Source organism: Antedon mediterranea, chromosome 5, assembly GCF_964355755.1.
Source record: "Antedon mediterranea chromosome 5, ecAntMedi1.1, whole genome shotgun sequence".
Taxonomy (NCBI): domain Eukaryota; kingdom Metazoa; phylum Echinodermata; class Crinoidea; order Comatulida; family Antedonidae; genus Antedon; species Antedon mediterranea.
Window position 1 is genome coordinate 8300973 of NC_092674.1, and position 14402 is coordinate 8315374.

The window sequence follows — 14402 nt, forward strand, 5'->3', positions numbered from 1 at the left end:
ACACACATGACGATAATATTATAACTATATATTCAACGGAGTTTCTATTATTAGGTAAATCAATCGTACATCTAGCATTAATTCACATTTCATACACATAATGCCGCTGGACTCGCTTCTATTAATACTGTATTATATTATATTGCATTTGTATTTTGCCGAATACATTATATTACAATTTTATTACAATACATTAACGTTGTTGCTATGAGTTAGGTCTCCATCTTACTGATAGGCAAAACATACACATAGCTTACAAGACACATAGCTGTATTACCTGGGAATACAATATATTATATTACAAGTATTTGTTTCATTATTATTCATTATAGCATTTCATATAATATTACTATGTTTATCAACGATAAATATCAGGACATTTGCAAAACCGATAATGGTCACCTCAAGCCGGACACGAACGTGTCTTTTCTGGACCCGGGAGGCTACTGATTGATATGCCGACGTCGTTCCGATAATCGATACATTGGTATCGATTGCAGTTCAGTGATCTCAAAACTGTATAATCATAATAGTAATGATAGTTTACAATTAATTAGAAATAATGGTGTTCAAATTTCTCAAGTGGCATTGCACTAGACGGATTATATTGCAGATTACATTGTATACTACTATTATTACTAGGCCTAGTATTTAATGGGTAATAAGGCCTACTTATACGCTTGAATGTTGCCCCCCTCTTGGTATTGTTTGGTCCTTCCCACAATCGCACACTTCAATTAATTAAGTGGTAGGCAACTTTAGTCCTACATTTATATAGCCATGGCACTCTTTTTACCAAGAGGTACTGTATGCATTAGGAATGACTGCGAAAATGACATTTTCTATTTAGTGGAAGGGATAACATATCCTGGACAAACAGTAAGATTACTCTCTAGGCCTAAGCAATGAAATAATATTGTATATTACGTAACAGAATTGATACTCAACATGCTTTTTAGCTATATCTTATTAGTCATGTAGCTCAACGTATTTGCATTAACCCACCTATGACCATGTTGAAATCTTTTCAAAACGTGCGTTATACATTCTAGTTTAACACAAACCAAGAATGACAGAAAGGCTAACCGACAAACTATCATTAAACACAGTAATGAACATAATGAATTTCGACCTTATTCCCTTTGGTGTTTTATCATTCTAAAATTCACCATTTTTTTCTATACTCTTCCTCTCATTATACTGTATACACTATACATTTAAGTTTCAATATATCGCAATGCCTACATTTATTGTATATTGCTGCTCAGATATCGATTGTACCATTAACTATAGCATTTTTTTCAAAAAGCAAGTCGATTTACCTGCTTGACAGACCTTCAGGGAATAGCTAAATATCTCATCCAAACTGCTGTATCAAATTTATCTAACCATCATTCGGCCAATAATTCTACCCAACATAAACACTTAGTAAACAAACACCATTATATTAGACAAGTATAATTATTATCTTCTATGTGTGTTAACGGTTATTAATTTAGAAAACGGCACAAAATAAACAGAAAATACACTATAAACTAACCTTTTACACTATCAAAATATCCCGAAGAAATCAACGCTGTGTATACATAACGTTCTCCCAGAGACTATGTGTTTGGCGTTACACGGCAGTCGTTGAAATAGTAATCGTTGATCTTATGATGACAGTAGGAATATTACATTATGTATCCGATAAAAGCATTCAGATACATTATTGTATATGATGGATTAGATGACACGTGCTAATTTTGCGTTATTAAATATGAAATATAAGCATGGATTGGTAGTCACATAAACAAAAATGTTCCACAAACAGCAGGAGTGTTGTCCAAATTACAAATATTATAACAACGGCAGATTGATTCTAAACATGTGAAATAACTGATATATGATAATATTTTTCGTTTATTTTATTATTTTCTTTTTTTGTAAAAACAATTTATAGATATTTTGTAGTGTTTTGACTTACATCTTGTATACAAATTATTCTCAACTTAATATTTGTTTATACAAATAATGTGGTTTCTTACGCAATATTTCTACGAGTTGTAAAATCAAACACATGTGTTAGTGACATAAATCGTCCAACTAGTATTCAAAGGATTGTGACCAAACAGAGAATGAAAGCTATATACGTAAACGGCGGCCGTCTCTATTTGGAGATATAAAATCTTACAGTGCCTAAAGCAACTTGGTTTTGTCAAGTATTACTGCCAGAATGAGATACTGAAATACATCTAATTTATCTGACATTTGATGATGCTTAAAACACTAAATAATGCAACATTGTAACCTTTTAAACGTTAGCTAAGACAAAAAATACAGAAACCCTTACTTTCCGAAATTACAAAGAAAATCAGACTAGGCCTAATAAAACGACTGGGCCTTTTAGAATCTGGACGTTGTTATTTCAAATTGGCTTGTCGAAATATTCACAAGGTTAACAAAATACAACAGTTTAATTCTAAACATAGGCACTGACGTGTTTGTGTACTTACCTGTCGAAGCACCTTTAAGTTTCAAAGTTTATGAAAAGTAGGCTCCCAACATGGACTTTCAGAATCTGGACGACTATGGGGCTATATTTATTATTTTAGTTCTTTCATTAACTACCAATAATATTAATAAAAGTCTCCGTTCGGTTTACGAAATGAAATAGGTTTAAACACGGGATCTGCATCCGTCTACTGAAACCGAGCTTTAAAGACCTTGTCTTAGATTTACACAATTGAGGTGGTCGAGAGAAACTAGTCACCCATAATCATCTCTGACTTAGGCTAAGTCTAGTTGTAGATTAAGCTCTCATACTTAATTTTGCAAATTGGTTAGAAAGTTATTGTACGCTATAGGCTAGTCGGTTAAAGTTCTATTTGTGATGAAAGAAGTGATAACTAGTAGAGCGCAGAGCCATAAATGTCCTACCTTAATTTCAGCAATGTTGAAATATTCACTCGACTATCGATCGAAAGTATTAAGACGTAGGCCTAATTCCTGGGTAGGCCTACCTAAAAGATGTCTTAGTTTTCTAGATCTAGAAAACTAGGACTGGCCTAGGTAGGTAGGGCTTGCCTAAGATATCTTTAAGGTCACTCCAGTTTTATACCCTCCTCGATAGCCGAGCTGTAATATTCATAACGTCAAAATAAAGACACAAATACACCTGAATAGTCACTAGTACTGCATCCATGTAACAACAATCTTAAAATATGTTAAGCTTTGTATAGTAGCTCTACAAGTTTCAGACAAATACGTATTCCTCTATGACTATAAATCACCTACACCACTAGGTCTACTGAAGTTTATACTCAGATCGAATGTTTTTTTCTATTGCTGCTAGGGAACCCGTTGCGCGGAGAGTATACGTGTTTCTAAAGGTGGTCAAATCAGAAACGTATAATAGCGCGCGCCATGACAATCGCGTAATTATGGTAACCGTCAACAAATATACATGGTAACCATTTTCTAATGTCAGCAGCGTAGGAGGCCTATTATTATTATTATTAGGGAAAACTATATCTAGTGTTGAGTTACATATAGCAGTTAGTACGTAGTCTATGTTATCGTCATGGTTAGTAGTAGCCCCACTCTTATTAGGTGAAACATTTTAATAAACGGCACTTAAATGACTGAATATGGCCAAACAGAATGATCAAAACTAGGCCTATTCTGAAACTTAATTCAAATACAAATGGTACATATAAAACCTTCATAAACACAATTTCTACAGAACAAACTTATTATTATTATTAAAGCACTCCACATTTGATCGCATGATGGAACTACATATTATAATGAACTTATTATTTTTATATGAGCGTTTAATATATGTGGTATATTAAGTCTGCGTTTAGATATACAAATCACCTCAGACAGGATTTAAACTAGGAACGTTTTCTGTGACCATGATAATAGCATGCACGCATCTTTCTGAGCAGACACACTTTTATATTAATCTGTGATTTCATAAATATATAGAATAAGCAGATATATGTACTGCACAATAGCATTATTATGTTATTATGATGTAATGCAGATATATACCATTTAGCACTTTTATGTTAAGATTAGGTTAGGCTTACGGCTTATTATACAAGCATCATATGTGGTATGTGTGACACTGTATCACAGAATGTGCCTATGGTACTGTACACATTTACTAGATACAGTACCTAGAATCAGTTAGTTAGTTCTAACACTTTGAACTGAAAACTGTAATTCGAAATAGTTTAAAAGAAAACAATCATTATTTTGTCAGGAAAAAATTAATTGAATACATTTCTGAGTTATGGTTTGATAAATCCAAGATAATGAATCAATAATATCCATATGTTATATAGCTTCATGAATATTAATGAGCGCCTTGTAATTGTTCGATAAAAGCTCAAGCTAATGGACTATGAAATTACGAGTGTCCTTGCTTCTTTTTGTGACTCATTAATGTACACTAAATATAAAGAAACGGAGTCGCATTTTACAGTAACAAACTAATTGATAACGCCTAACTAGTAAATACAAGAGAATAAACGATGGGAAGCAAACATCAATAGTCATTATCTTGTGAGAGAGGGATAATTGAATGAATGTAGAAAGGAACTAAAGTATTACAAATTAAAAACACCTTTATTTAACTTTTTGCGAAAATCAAGAAAGAAAACGAAAATACAAAATAGGAAAACAATTTGAATCATCGTATCACCTCAAACCAGGGAAAAAGAGAAATATTCACTAGCCTTTGCCAAACCATCCTGCCAAACCATCCTTCCCTAATATAACAAAGTGGGGGAAATAGTGGACAGTGTTAAATGTGGGAACATGTTAAAGAAGAGGAAGAGATCGAAAAGAAAATCTGCCTAAACCGGGATTGATGTTGTGGTCAAAAAAATTACAAATTATTGTAGCCTTCTTACGGTAAAACCGTTTAACGGTTTCAATGTTTAACCACTTCTAATGGCTCCATCCACAAGTCAAAGTAACCTACTGCAAGGAATATCTTTGGATTATCTTGGAAATCTTAGTGAAAATGTAATACAGTCAATAGAAAAGGAAAAGTTAGAACAACCTTTTGAAGATAGCAAAAGATAGTGATATCCGGTAAAAATGTATACATAATACGATAATTACGATTCGGAGCTCGAACTGGTCGTAACTAGAATCATTCAAACCTCTTTGATGAAAACAACATGATACTTGGTAAAAAAACGATGTTCAACTTTCTTTAGAAGAATACGGACATAACTAAATTTATTAGTAAAGTAGAATCATATTTTACCACATGCCAAGATTGATTTCAATTCGAAGTCGTGATACCACAAATCTTCGCAAAAATCAAAGAAAAATTGAAGATTCTTGAGTAAAATTATATAAGACTAATCACAAATGCCTTGTAGCGACACGAATATTGAAACCAAGAACAAATGAAAGAGGAAAATGACGAGCCACGACTGAAATGGAATAAACAATAAAATGCATCAAACCAATTTTGTATGCCATCAGCAGCGTTAGAATATAAATAACTTTGCTTTCACCGTTATATAATTTAACATGATGATTGATATTTCCACGTGTCGTGTTAAAAATATCATCAAGAAGATACTTTGTCGGAATGGCAGAGATATAATAATTGAACTGAAAGCTACAATTATTTACAATTCAATATCAGTCAGTATGTTGTAAACCTTTACAAATGACGCTCGTAAAAAAAAGTGGCGATGTGGAAAGTCGGCTTCACTGAATGATTTCTTAAATTTCATAGCTAATCAATAAACAGAAATACTGTATAAGACCGTCTCAATTTAATGATGTTTTATTGGTATTACTGTACTTTAGTATAAAACCAATAAGACACTCAGGTAAGGCGGGAGCAGTGTATAAATGAAAGGAAGGAGCAATTCGGTTCTAAAGCTTGGTTCCCAACGGAAGGGTGTCAACGCTAGCGAGTTGACCAATGACAAGCAACAGTTCACATAATATATCGCGTGTGATTCGTCAATTCACTTACATTGTGTTACCTCCTTGTTTGTGGCTCTAGTGAGAACCAAGCTTTCTACCAGAAGAATCGAACAACCATTGGCTGCATGTCATATAAAGTAAATGGAAACATGAATACGCGCATGCGTATAAACAAACGCTTTCGACTAGATAAGAAAGAGGAATATAGAGGATGGATATTAAATAAAATGTGTGGGATGTTGTAGAACAAACATAGAGTGAAATGGCATGTCAATTTTTGAAATTGTACACACACTAAATTGGTTTAAACTGTTCAGTGGCGGTTTTGTAAAACAATAACGTAACAACATTCATTTGTCATCCGGGTTTGAAAGAAAATTTCGGGGAAAATAAGAAAATCAATTAAATCATTCTTTTTATGTAACAGTCATATCCTCGAGTCTACATGACAACCCAAATCAACTTCCCGCTCAGACAGTGTGAAACAAATGCATAGATGAATAAAAAATCCATTAAGTGGGGAAGACTTAAAAGGCATTCGTCCCACCAATATTCTAAACACGTGATTACGTTCACGCACGTCAATATTTAATGTCACTTATGGTTTACTAGTTAATATATAACAACCTATTGGATTATTTTATTTCAGCCAACATTTTAACAGTAAAGTGGACGGATTGTTTCTATGATAACTTGTACAGCTGACGTAATTTTAAGTTAGTAGGCCGATAAATGAGAACACTGTGCCGTGATTTTTGGATTATAGAAGAAACAAGGCCAACAGCCATTAAGTCGCGTGCTACAATGCATAGTGATACCGGACCGACAGACAAACAGACCGACAGACAGACAGACCGACAGACAGACGGACCGACCGACATAGTGAACTATACTGACCGAAATTACTGAACATGTTTAAAAATGTTGAAATGTTTAAAAACATTTATATTTTTTTAATTTACACGTGCGTAGCCTGTCACATTTGACGTGCTCGTATAACGTAATTTCGAGTTGAAAATTAAGTCAAGAAAACAGAAATCGGGCAAAAAGTGTGCGCATTAACATTTAACGCGCAGTGCGCGCGCAAAAATCTGCGCACTCATGGCAATTTTGTAAACGCTTAAAATTGCCTGAAACGTACTCTTATTTCATCGAAAATAAATTTTGAAAATTTTAAGCGCGCGTACGCATGCGTTACATGCGCTACGCACGTAATTGTATTGCCATATGATGATTTATGCCTTGAAATTTATGAGTACCAAATTTTATTTAATTGTGATTCATGGTTGTTAAGATATGATTACAAACGTGATTTCGTTAAATCGTGCGTAGACCGCGTAATTTTTTATTGCGCACCGTGAAAACATAACCACATCGATTCCTGGCCATAAGGAATATTCTGTGAAAAATTGACTTAGCTAGATTAAACTGATATCAAGATAAGGTCATAAAGCGATAAAACGCATAGTGATACCGGACCGACAGACAGACAGACAGACCGACAGACAGACAGACAGACCGACCGACCGACTTAGTGAACTAGTGACCACGTTAAGCAAAAGCACTGTGTGTAAAGTTTATTTCTTTATGTCCAGTTACAGTTTTAAAGAAAATTGCATGATAATGTGGGCCTGTTTTGTTTTTTGTTTGTTTTTGGAATGTACAAACATATTGGTAAAACACTCGTTTGATGTTGAAGCTAACCAGGACCTGCAGTGAATACAGTGTGCCTTTGAGCGTTAAGCGTAAATATCCGTAATAAACTTATTTCCCAAGATATGTTTTTATTTATTAACACGACTTAAACTATTTATTTTACAATAACATGAACGTTCCTTTAAAAACGTTGTTGTTTTCTTTTCAAAGTACTGTATATAGAGAAGTTACGAAGACAACGTTATTATTGGTCACTTTCAACGAAATGCAAAATAATAACATATTTTTTTTTAACACAGACCTGAAATTTTGGTTTGTTTTACAGAAATGTTTAATAACCAATTTATCTTAAATTGGTTGCCATCCATTTTAATATTAACGTAACAAATTTTATTTTGCAATTTACAACTGTTCTGTTTATTAGAAAAGACGATTATTTTCTATTCTATTTTTATAATTACAGTACGGACAAATCGAATTTATTGAGTTTAGACATAATTTGGAAAAAAATGTATTCAACATTTTTTGTATTGTATTAGTTGAATAATGTGTATGTTTAGTTTGTTTTCGGAATGGATTGCTAGTAGGAACCTATGTACATTTAAAATTATCAATCTTGTTATATTTATCTTATTACCTTATTGTCCAGCACTGTATTTTGGTTTGTCGGTCTGTATGTATGTTCCACTTGTTCAGTGTTAACAATAACAACACTTTAGAAGGTAGGCCTACATTATGCCTGTATTTTGTATTTTTGTAAACGACTCCTTTAAATTACAAATAACAAAATAGATCACACGTAAAAACGTCATTACCTTTTGAACATTATTCTTTGTGAAAATAAAATGATACCGAAAACAAAGAACTTGGTAAAATGTATTTTATTACCTGAAATTAAAAGCGGCACAGTACACGGATTTGCAAAGTCGAGCTGAGACGCCAATATAATGAGTGTAGTGTTTGAAATTTACAATTTTTAATTTGCATAGGACTTGCATTCGCTTTTTCGTTGTATTAATCAAGGTTTGATTCAATTTTATTTTATTATTAATTTAAACTGATACACCGTTAATGAGAATTTGGTCTTGATTGGAAAGATAGATCAATATAAGAAAGTATTTAGCTTGACAAAATGGCTTGAGGAAGAGGAGAAAGCATAAGAAAATGGATCTGCTGGCGAGCAAGAAACAGAGATTTGTGCCATAAAATGATCACCAACATCATACGGCACGTAGACATACAGATCATAGACATACAGATACACTGTTAATGAGATACCTTATCTGCGTAATTTGCTACTAATTTAATATAACATCACACAAATTGAGTCCGCATACACAGTAATACAGTTTAAATTCGTGCGTTGATGAACCCGCAAAGTAGGTCCATCACGGACGAATCTTGTATATAATATTGATTAGACAACTCATTAAGAGAACAAATCGAAAAATGCTCATTATCGAAAATAATATTAGTTAAGGAAGCACAAATGCGTAATGGACACACAACAAATTTAAATTCCACTAATGTCAATTCCAAAAACAATTATGTTATAGGACAATGTTCGTAATTACGTATTTTCTTCTGCCAGTGATGATGAACTTCAAAGCACTGAACAATTCAACAAGCAGTGATTGTGATCACGTGCTTGTCACCTGATTACCAGCATTTCTCAACTGATCATTTAATCACAAGATAATTATTTGTTAAAGATGTATTGTCCCTTGAAACACCAAAAAATGAAGGTCAAAATATTCTAAATTTAAATTGGCCATATCAAAGTAATATTAAAGTTATTCACTTTAAGTCGAAAATTCGAGCCAAAAGCAACAAGTTTACGTAATTAACAGGTAAATTAGTTTGATTACATTTCGTTTGGAAAATAGTCGCGAGCGAAAGTAAACAAAGATTTCAAACCACGAGTACGCATTATGGATATGCTAATTAGGATTATTTACAACTCGTCACGGTTGAGAAGGTATTTTCACACAGATCATGAGGAAGTTTTATGATTATGCATACAGAGTAGCCAAACAAGCGTGTTTCATTATGGGGTATGTTTTGATCGAAAACTTTGACTGGAAGTCAGAGTTATTTATTTAACAAAAAAACATCTGTATTTCAGTTAAATGATTTTTTTTTCGACAAATTTTTGGTGATAGTTAATAACTATTATGATACTTCAAAATGACCGACCTTTTTTCGAAATCTGTTATTTTTTATTTTTTTGGAATTAGTCAAAGGGACAATACATCTTTAATGTTTAAAATAATATGAAATGATTTTGTTCAAAGCCGAGCATCGCTCTACTTTTCGAAACAAATGAAAAGAAATTAGAACGATTTTTAACCATCAAGTCTGTACAATATATTTAAACAACTTCAAATTTCTTTTGATCTGCGAAAAAAAAGTGTATGTTTCCTCCAACTAAAGACACCTCCAATAAAGATTTAACTGAAAAACTAAAAACGAACCATGGTCTTTAATTGGAGGTAGAGCGAAATGTGAATAAAATGTGAATTAGTTTAGGTAACTGCTGCAAAAAAAAAAAAAAGCGGTGGGTAGTTCAGGAAATGTTTTCATTCACCAATGTTGATTAGCAGTAACTTCAGGCCAATCTGAATCTTCAGGCAACATCTTGTTGAATAACCATTTGAAAAATGCATAGCAATAAGATGGTATTGTTTGTGTAGCATTTGGCTATGCAACACTCACTGTAACTAGAGGATGATCTTCCATTTATCAATAAAGTTTGTTCTCACTGTAGCTTCAAACACAACAAACCAGGCAACTTAATGCCTTATCATCAATGTCCACATCTTCCTCAAATTAAAACCAATCTATCGTTCTTTATTATTTACCAAATATATTTGGTTTGTGTACAAATTCTTGTGCAACGACATACTGTTTATGAGCAATGTACATGCCAACTACAAATTGAAAAAAGGCCAAACTGATAAACTGCGACTTGAAGAAGCGGCTCTTTTCTGACCAGAACTTCATCTGTTTTAGAAAAACCTCTTTGCTGAACCCAACTTTTGGAATATCCACAGTTTTGTACCGAAGCGCTATTGAAGCGACAAGTGGAATAGATACAAAACAAGGATATAGTAAGCCTATAAATATGACAGAACAAAAAGTATTTTAATCGTTGAAAGTAATTGTCATTGGCTCTCAATCCATTGTTCAACTAACACCGTATGTTACAGATTTTACAGGCAATGCCACATGCACTCAATGTCAACATTTCTTTTTCTCTTTTGTGGCGTGGACCACCACCACCTTTATTCTTTCATAATTAAATACATTACAAATAATCAGTAATATCTGTCTTCATATGTTCTTTCTTTATAATTAAATTTGTTTCCTCCTTTTTTTCCCATTAATTTCCTATATTTTTCTTTGTATTATTCTGCTCAAAAACAAAAACAAATATCGACATTAACACTGTTATAAAAATTTCAAAAGACAATACTAACCAAACGTAACATTCAGCGCAGCCCCACGCATCTGAGCACAAATATCGCATGATAAATCACCTTCAACAATTGGTTTAGCAACATACATGGTCCACATAGGAAGAATGCTAATTGCCGGAATAACAACCATTGGAAGACTTGTAAATAGCAACAACTTCCGAACCTTCAACATCCGGCGAAAATATGAGTTAGAAACAAGTCCTACCAATCCTGCATTTATTGAAATTCCCAGTATACCCGTGTTAAATGGCCAACTTTGAAAAACAAAAGAAATTATCCTTTTTAAAATAGCTGTGGGTTCTATTTTAAACAATAAAGGAAATAATTTGCGATATTTTCGACAAAACATGCACTTCTTCCACTAAACATATTCACTGTCTTACAGTTGTATGTATTGTACAGTATTTAGACTTTGAACACTCTCTAGACTTGGAAAAACTTGTACTGTATAGAGCAGTCTGCCCACTTTCTAGTTTGATAAGTGTCTTCACTTTGCCCATTCCCACTGGGAATGGCTATGCTCAATTTTTTTTGGACTTCTGTACAATGTCATTAAATGTCAATTGACTTCTCCACATAGTGGCATTATTATACTCCTCAACTGTGAACCTAGAAAGGCTGATGAAACTTCTACATACAGTAAGTATTATTTAGTACATAGTTCTGACATTAGATTTCTGCAGTGTCCTTATTTCTGGATAGTGATCTATACTTTAGACTTTGGCAGTGTCTGTAGACTTTTAAACAGTGCTGTAGAATTTGACAGTGTCTGTAGACTTTTACAGTGTCTGCAGTCTTTTATAGTGTCTGTACACTTTGACTGTAGTCATAATGTTTCTGTAGTATTTCAGTGTCTGTAGGCCTATACTTTTAAATTGTCTGCAGCCTTTACTGCGTCTGTAGTCTTTTACACAGTCTCTCTCTCTCAGTGTCTGTACTGTTTGACAGTGTCTGTAATATTTAACAGTGTCTGTAGACTTTTAGACAGTGTCTGCAGTCTAATTAGTGTCTAGACTTTTACAGTTTCTGTAGACTTTTACAGTGTCTTTAGACTTTTACACAGTGTCTCTCTGTAGTCTTTGACAGTGTCTGTAATATGTTACAGTGTCTGTAATATTTGACAGTGTCCGTAGACTTTAAAACAGTGTCTGTACACTTTTACAGAGTTTCTTTAGTCTTACAGTGTCTGTAGACTTCTACAGTTTCTGTAATATTTTACAGTGTCTGTAGCAGTATTTAACAGTGTCTGTAGACTTCTACAGTTTCTGTAATATTTTACAGTGTCTGTAGCAGTATTTAACAGTGTATGTAGACTTTAAAACAGTTTCTGTAGACTTTAAAACAGTTTCTGTAGACTTTTACACAGTGAGTGTCTATAGACTTTTACACAGTGTATGTAGTCTTTACGTTACATTGTAGAAGACGTTTACAGTGTGCATACTTTTATAGTATCTGTAGACTTCACAGATGTCTATACTTTTACACACTGTCTGTAGTAGTAGACACTGTCGGTGTCTGTAGACTTTTACAGTGCCAATGGACAAATACAATTTCTTGAATATTGAAACTTACTGTCTGTATACTTAGAGTGTGTCTGTACAGTATTTTACATTGAATGTGTCAGTAGACCTTTGTAGTGTATGTAGAACTCCACAGTGTCCTTTCTTATTGCAGTTCATGGTATACTGTACAGTGCAACAAGTTAAAATGAAAATTAAATGAAATAATACGTACCCTTTGCCATCTTTTCGTTTTTGAAGTTTAAGAATTATTCGTTCAAAGCTTGGAAGTTCTTTATCTGGCTTTAATGAATCCATTCTGAAAAAAGAATTAAGTATGAAAATACAATACTGAATTCATTTCTGGGTGCCAGTTCCCTTTCGCACCTGCCTTGTATTTTGGTTTTAAACTAACTTTATCGTGAATACAACACCTCAGAATTAGGCCTCAAGTACTTTTATGAAGGAGAATCAGGGACAAAATATATTGATAATTAAAATTCAACATGATTTTTACACAAAAATGCATTAAATATACCTGTATGGATTGTTTTACCCTCTATTGATATTGCTCTTTTCCATAGAAATAAAAATATTGAGTATGCAAAATTCGCGAACAGTGTGCGAGAAAACGTCTGTAAAGTCATCAAGTTTAGTTAAATGATTTATTTGTTACTTATGTGATTCCAATCTTCTTCATAATACTAGGCCTAGGTCTAGTACTAATTCTATGTGGTATTTAAGATAAAGGTAATTAACAAATTTGGCTCCAGTTAAAATACAAGCCAGTGCGAAAGGGAACTAGCACCCTTTTCTGTTTATATGCTTAGCTAGGTAGCCTAGTAGTAGTAGACAGTTTAGGCGGCATATTAGCATTTTGCGACCACAAACTCAAAATAAAATAATACTAGGCCTACTAGGCCTGGCGGTTTACAGCCGAAACGGCCGCCGACTGAAACGGTCGCCAATTAAAACACAATTGAATGTATGAAACGCCGCGTGGGCGGTTTGTCATACAACGTGTAATCAAAACGACGTGTGGTTTAATTTTACTTTTTTTCAGATTGAAATGACTTTAGACGTATGTGACTTAATAAATATTAATTAACAGATAGATGTTTTTAATTATTTATGTATTATTATGTTTATCGTATAATAATGAATGTTGTGTAAACATAGTTGGGTTTTTTATATATTTTTTAAATGTAGGCCTAGGGCCTTAGATACAGTAACTAAAAGTGTAAGGAAAAGAATTAAAATTGGACAAAATACAGTATTTGTTTGAATACGTTAAATAAATTTAGAATGGTGAATTATTATAATAAACATTATTTTAATAAAAACTTAACTAAAAAATACGTTTATTCTTTGATTTTATTCTTAAACATATATGGCTATTTGTTCCTCCATCGTGGTTTCATAGGCTTTACTACTGTACGTTTATAATACTGCATTGGCTTGTTGTAGCTGCGGCGGTATTGGCGTCCCATAGAAAATGTTGGCGGCCGTTTCAGTCGGCGGCCGTTTCGATCACTGGCCTGGCCTGGCCCCCTGGGGCCTAGCCTAGGCCCTAGGCCTAACTTTGTACGGATTCCCCTTTGTACTATGTAGCCTAGCCGCTAGCTGGATTTAATAAATCAACCAACACAAAGTATTATAAGGTACATTAGCAAGACATGTTCCTATATTGTTTATGTAGGCCTACTTACTTAATTAATGTTTTTTTTTTATAAAAACATAATTTTATCTGAGTAACGAGCAACGTGACTTTTTCACAAGAGCACGCCGCCAATCTGTCAACAAACAGAGCAGCTATGTACAC

At 33.4% G+C, this 14402-nt stretch overlaps 2 protein-coding genes across 3 annotated transcripts in view; both read right to left on the bottom strand.

The window, feature by feature from the left end:
- LOC140048650 (neuroligin-4, Y-linked-like) overlaps nt 1-3176 on the bottom strand; it is a 58796-nt gene extending 55620 nt beyond the window's left edge. For both annotated transcript variants that reach the window (XM_072093419.1, XM_072093417.1), the window contains exon 1: nt 3158-3176. The gene's annotated coding sequence lies outside the window, so the exon portion shown is untranslated. The remainder of the gene's footprint in view (nt 1-3157) is intronic.
- A 5322-nt stretch (nt 3177-8498) lies between these two features.
- Nucleotides 8499-14368, bottom strand: LOC140048780 (transmembrane protein 126A-like). Its single transcript, XM_072093565.1, has 4 exons — nt 14290-14368; nt 12816-12899; nt 11082-11335; nt 8499-10718 (listed from the first exon to the last, which is right to left on the bottom strand). Exons 2-4 carry the CDS (start codon nt 12896-12898, stop codon nt 10456-10458), a joined length of 600 nt encoding a protein of 199 aa, XP_071949666.1. The 5' UTR covers nt 12899; nt 14290-14368; the 3' UTR covers nt 8499-10455.
- Between the last annotated feature and the right edge of the window lie 34 nt (nt 14369-14402).

Coding starts and splice junctions, on each gene's coding strand:
- LOC140048780 (XM_072093565.1), bottom strand. CDS start 12,898: ATGGATTCATTAAAGCCAGATAAAGAACTTCCAAGCTTTGAACGAATA. Junction 11,336..12,815: donor AAACGAAAAGATGGCAAAGG/GTACGTATTATT, acceptor TGTTTTTCAAAG/TTGGCCATTTAACACGGGTA. Junction 10,719..11,081: donor TGCGCTGAATGTTACGTTTG/GTTAGTATTGTC, acceptor TCATATTTATAG/GCTTACTATATCCTTGTTTT.